The sequence below is a fragment of the Orbicella franksi genome, chromosome 14, assembly GCF_964199315.1.
Source record: "Orbicella franksi chromosome 14, jaOrbFran1.1, whole genome shotgun sequence".
NCBI classification, from domain to species: domain Eukaryota; kingdom Metazoa; phylum Cnidaria; class Anthozoa; order Scleractinia; family Merulinidae; genus Orbicella; species Orbicella franksi.
The window spans coordinates 14735427-14741720 of NC_138158.1; the positions used below are offsets into that span (position 1 = coordinate 14735427).

The 6294-nt window shown below is 40.6% G+C and overlaps 1 protein-coding gene across 1 annotated transcript in view; it reads right to left on the reverse strand.

The window, feature by feature from the left end:
• The window catches only part of LOC145467859 (uncharacterized), a 12004-nt gene continuing 5710 nt past the window's right edge, over window positions 1-6294 (reverse strand). The window contains exon 2 of the mRNA XM_081451468.1: window positions 1-4146. Within this exon, the coding sequence (XP_081307594.1) occupies window positions 34-4113 (4080 nt within the window). The 5' untranslated portion in view covers window positions 4114-4146 and the 3' untranslated portion in view covers window positions 1-33. The remainder of the gene's footprint in view (window positions 4147-6294) is intronic.

The following is a 6294-nucleotide window of genomic DNA, read 5'->3' on the forward strand; positions in this document are numbered from 1 at the left end:
ATTGATCCATTTAGTTTGATTTCTTAATAAATGTTAATTTTGTTTTCTAAAATCAAATGTCACGTTATCACCAATCAACACAAACGGTGCCCACTTCCTCACGTCAGAATAGCCGTTACCTCTCATCCACTTCATGGCCTCGTGAAGAGATTCACTGGCACTTTTACCACAAATAAGGTGCTCGTAGAAACGGCTCATGAACTGCTCTGTTGCATTGTCGTCTATAGCCCACAGCGCCACCAACACTGAGCGGGCACCGGATCCTAAGAATGCTCGAGCGATTCCAACAACTCCCTCGGCCCTGATATGGCCACGACCACTATGACAACAGCTAAGTACAACTAGTTTAGCACGCAGTCGAACGTTTGAAACGTCTGACATTGTCAATAAGTAGTCTTCCTCTTTTGGAGTCTTTTTATCAGTGCAACGAGAAGGAGCGAGGGCAATTTCACCACTTTCGCTGTTACCGTGTGCTGCAAAATGTATCAAACTTACTGAATTTATCGCTTGAAGTACTGCTTGTTTAGTTGCTTGCTGTCCTAACAAAGGCTTAACACCCAGCTTTAATGCTATCATCTTTGCTTCGTTTTCTGCAAAAGGTAGTCGCGAAATGTTTTTCAGACATCCCTTGTAACGGACCCGCCCAACGTCGGGATTTCCCACTATCAGTGCACCAGTCTGGCTGTGATAGTCTACAGGACTGTCCAAAATGAGCTTGAGAGTCATTAAGGAAGGAACGACGCGGATCCTGAAAGTCTCTGATAAGTACACTCCTTTTTCGTCGCGTAACGCGGCAAATGGAATGTTGTATAAAGAACTTGCAGGAACGATGATGATTTCGGGTTCTTCAAAGAAACTAACCATAGGGGCGACGATCAGTTTGTAACACAGAAAAAGATCGCGGTTTCCTCTACTATCCATTGAAGTCTGATGGGATTCTGTGTTTTCCTCCTTCCAAGATTTAGTGTCTCGTTGAATACCGTTCAAAGAACGGTCTTCGCAATGTTCTTCAGGTAGGATGCCAAAACTTCTGAAACTACATGTAGCAAAATATTCATCCAAATTTCCAGTCAGTCCTTTGGAAACAATCATTTCATTTACTTGTATGTTTCTGAAATGAACAACTCCCTTTGCTTTAAGAATCCATAAAAATAGGTTGTCACAAGAATGAGACACGTACAGACAAGTGGCATTGATATTGTCCTTCCTGAAGCTTTCGAAACAAGCGAATGATTGAAGATTGGCTGAGATATGATTCTCCAATGCGTACTGAGCTGACATTAAATCCGCGAGAGCTCTGGCCCGGCCAAGCTCCAAAAAATACAAGGCTTCTTTAATACTTCCAGCAGAACACAACAGTTTGCTCAGTACCCAGTAGGGCAAAACATGTTGATCTGCAAAAGATATCTTGAACTGATCGTTGTCTTGGAGTGAATTTCGTAAACTCTCGTATTTCTCAATACTTGAAAGGAGATAAAGCACAGCGTCATGAGCGTTTCTTTGCGACAATTTAACTCCAGCAAGATTGGAAAGAAATGTGACCTGTTTGCCAGCTTCTCCGTTCTTTTCACATATTGCAAGTCCCTTCTTCAGATATTCGTCTGCCTTCGCATACTCACCAAGGCATTCAAATACAGTTCCTATGTTAGCATAATCTACTGCTTCTCCTGCACTGTCACAAATATCTTTGTTGATAGCAAGTGATTTTTCGTAATATTCCAAAGCCTTGACAAAATCGCCAAGATTTCGACACAGACTTCCTAGATTTCCAAGACATGACGCTTCTCCTTTCCTGTTACCAATTTCCTTTGAGATCGAAAGTGCTTTCTGAAGATATTCGTTAGCCTCTTCATGTTTGCTAAGGGAGAGAGACAGAGCTCCCAGGTTGCAATAAGCGACTTGTTCCCCACGTCTGTCGCCAATTTCGTTTGTGAGCGCAATTGCTTTCTCGTGAAATTCTCTTGCCTTATCATATTCTCCAAGAAATTGAAGCAAAGTTCCAAGGACTTGGTAAGAAGAGGCTTCACCTTTCTTGTCTCTAATTTCTAGTTGGATGGTGAGCGCTTTCTCGAGAAATTCTTTGGCCTTATGAATCTCACCAACTGATTTAAACACACTTCCAAGGTTTCCGTAAGAACAGGCCTCTCCTTCTTTGTCCCCAATTTCCTTCTGGATCGCAATCGCTTTCTCGAGATACTCTTTAGCCTTCTCAAATTCACCAACTGACAAATAAGTATTTCCAAGGGTGCCGTAAAATGATGCTTCTCCGCTTCTGTCCCCAATTTCAATTTTGATGGCTAGTCCTTTCTCATAACACTCTTTAGCCTTTTTTTTTCCCCCAACTGAGTTATAAACATTTCCAAGACCTCCGTAAGATGATGCTTCTCCCCTTCTGTTACCAATTTCCTTGTGGACTGCTAGTGCTTTCTCAAAGTGGTTTTTGGCCCTATCATAGTCAGCAAGAGTCAAAAATACAGTTCCCAGGTTTCCATGATGCGCTCCCTCTCCATTTCTGTCACCAATACTTTTGCTAAGCACCAGTGCCTTTTCGTGATACTCGCTAGCCTTTTTATATTCTCCAACTGATTCAAACACAGTTCCAAGGTTCCCGCTAAATGTGGCTTGTCCTTCTCTATCCCCAATTTCATTTGCGATGGAAAGCGCGTTTTCAAAATATTCTTTAGCCTTGTCATATTTACCAATTGATTTGTAAACAGTTCCAAGGCTGTTGTAAGAAGTGCCTTCTCCTTTTCTGTCCCTTATGTTCTTTTGAATAGCGAGAGCTTGTTCAAGATATTCCCTAGCCTTCTCGTATTTTCCGGTTGATTGATGCAAAGTTCCAAGGTTACCAGCAATGGTGGCTTCTCCTTTTCTGTCTCCAATTTCTTTTGTTATTGCCAATGCTAAATGAAGATATTCTTTCGCCTTGACATATTCGCCAACTGATTTAAACAAAGTTCCTAGGCTCCCGTAAGATGAAGCTTCTCCATTTTTGTCACCAATTTCTTTTTGGATCGCTAGTGCCTCCTCGATATATTCTTTAGCCTTAACGTAGTCGCTGAGAGAAAAGGATATTGCTCCTTCATTTGCTTTTTCAGCTGCCTCTCCCTGTCTGTCTCCAATTTCAATTCTCAACGAAAGTGCCTTCTGGTGAAACTCTCTAGCCTTGTCATATTCTCCAAGAGATCGATACACACTTCCGAGGTTTCCGTATGACGATGCTTGTCCGTCTTTGTCGCCAAATGCATTTTGGATAGCTAGGGCTTCCTCGATATGTTCTTTAGCCATAACATAGTCACCAAGACAAAAAAATACCACACCTAGATTTCCATGATCAGCCCCTTCTCCTTTTCGGTGTCCAATTTCTTTTCTGATCGCCAGTGCTTTTTCATGATGTTCTCTAGCCTTGCAATATTTTCCAACTGACTGAAATACAATTCCAAGGTTTCCGTAAGATGTCCCTTCTCCTTTTCTGTCGCCAATTTTTATTTGGATTTCCAGTGCTTTCCTGAGATATTCTTCAGCTTTGACGTATTCACCGACTGATTGAAACACCCATCCGAGGTTTCCACAAGCTGTTGCTTCCCCTCTCATGTCCCTGAGTTCTCTTCTCATAACAATTGCTTTTTCAAGATATTTTTTAGCTTTGACGTACTCACTAACTGACTGAAACACAGTTCCAAGGTTTTCGTAACAGATAACTTCTGTAATTCTGTTGCCTATTGCTATGCTGGTAAGAAGTGCTTTCTCGCATATTTCTTTTGCTTCTGCATACCTTCTTTCATGGAGGTACAGCGTCGCTAGTTCTATGCTTACGGCACATTCTTCAGTTCTTTCACCACATTTGCGAAGAATTTCATGAAGTTTTGTTCCGCATTTTAGAGCATTTGTGTAATCGTCCATAAGATAATAGGCCCTAAACATGGTCCAATATACTGTCTTGCAAATTAACTTGGCTAACTCGTCTTCAAATATGCCTGCTTGGTTCTTGAACATACATAGGCATTCAATGCATAAATCTATGGCCTTTGGAACTCGGCAAGTGTTAAGAAGGAAAATGGCAACAAAAAGACCGATAGAGATGGCCTCTATAACTTCGTTTGTATTGTCCATGTCACGCACTTCTGTCACGGAAAGTAGAGAGTACTAGTGAAAACAAAGTAAGAGTTCATGCTCTTGTAAGTAACTGACAGGAATGTAAATGCTTAAAATGTTAATATTTCACCTTTGTTTCACTATTTTTTCGTTTATTCAGCGTTATCAAAGATGATCTTCGAAACCCAAGCAAGACAAGAATCCTTTACTAAGGTAAATAAACAAAAATACGAAATATAATTCAAGTGAATATAAAAAGTCATATATTTGAACTGCGGAGAAAGATGTGAAGACATGAATGATCATCATAGGTCTGTACACAACTTAAGCAGCTGTGAAATTAAAGAAGAGAAGACATAAGACAGAGATCTGAGATCTGCAGTCACTGATATCGCCTTAGAAAGGGAAAAAAAAGCAAAGTAAAACAAAAGTATTACAACACGGGCTTAACCCTGTTGATCCGACGGGACGCGTCGCTGTCGTTTTGGCATAGTAATTCTCAGCGGAGCTCCATATTTCTTTATTGCCTTAGAAAGGGAAGAAAAAAGCAAAGTAGAAAAAGGTATTATAACACGGGCTTAACCTTGTTGATCCGACGGGACGCATTGCTGTCGTTTTGGTACATGTATAGTGATTCCAAGCGGAGCACCATATATATTTTTTTAAGGTTTCTTAAAAGATAACAAAGAAAGAAGAGACAAATTTCGAAGCCCACGCCTGGAATTGACCCCAGGACCTATGGTCTTTAATGCCTAACTGGCACGAAGACCAGTTTCAGATCTCATCAAAGATATTTATACAGCCTTATTTCAACGGAGTGGACAACGGATGGGCCAAGCCGAAGACGAAGACGTCAGAAAGTAAATGTAAGGGGTAGAAAACCACTGATAATGAGAGGGAAAATGAAGAACAAAAAAAGAACACATTCTAAAGAAAACGAGAACCCGTAACCCGGTTATTTACTTGGCCACCCGTCAAGTACTACGCTTAGCTTTGGTTATCTGGTGATCAGATAAGAAGCGCGGTACTTTCCTATTGGTAACGTCTCGGACTAGGATGACTCATTATATGTATTATCCAGGACAGAGGGGGTGACTCTATTGTTTTCAGGTATTGATTCGTGACCGACGCATCGCTGCCAGCGTAGTCACATAGCAAAGAGTTAGCGCTTTGAGTAGACTATTCAGATTACGCGATTGAAGAAGGATAACAGAGGTTAAGAAAGACGAAACAACAAACCTAATATCGCTTTTGTTCGCTAGCTAAGTGCAGACGTGTACAGTTTCTTGTTGCTTTTTGTCTCTGTGCATTATCCGTTTTAGTTTTGTGCGCGCGTAAGAGTGTATTCTTGTTCAATTTTGTTGCGGATAAGTGGCGGGACCGCCTTCTTGAAAACGAGACGAGAAAAGTTAACGTAAAACGTTCGCGTTTTCTCCCTTAAATGTCTTACCAATAGTCTTGTTAATAGGAGGTTTAATGCATTGATAATATACCGTTAATCCGCGTGTTCTTCTGTGTCGATTGAACCAGCTGTTCCTCTCATCAATCCGTTTGAGTGTTGGGATGTTGTTTATTTCTTAATTTCCACCAAAATTTCCCTGCGATGTGATCGGTTTTTGTCTGTTTTGGAGCACCTTTGTAGGTAGTTATCAGGTTCTTGAATTCAATTCTTTGTGTTTCAACCTCCTTTGCCTTTTCTGTTGTAATTGTGTCCGCTGATTGTACAACAGCTTTATTTGTTGGCTTTTGTGAAGGTTTGTTGGCTTTTTTTCCTGTCCAGTTGCAACTGTTGACTGATTGCTGTCCGCTGCAATTGCGTTGTTCAGTGTTGTGGTTTTCAAATTTACAATAAACTTCAAATTAGAGTTTGCCTGAGTAAGCTGTTTTTGGTCTCCTTCTTGCCACTTACATTTTGGTGTACAATTTCGGTGTAAATTAAATATAGCATTTAAATAGTCACATTTATGGTGACATCAATTTTGCTTTATCATTTATCTTTTGTCATAACCTGATAACTTGGCTTATTCCCGAACAATGCCACATCTTGAATTATGCTACAACTGTCCTGCATTACCATGTTGCAATGGCTCCTATTTCCCGTCTCTTTTTCTCCAATTTGCTATTTGCTATTTCCACGATTTTCAAGGCTGCATTGTAGTCTTTTCATCCCTTCAAGTTCCCATCATATTCCAACTTAAA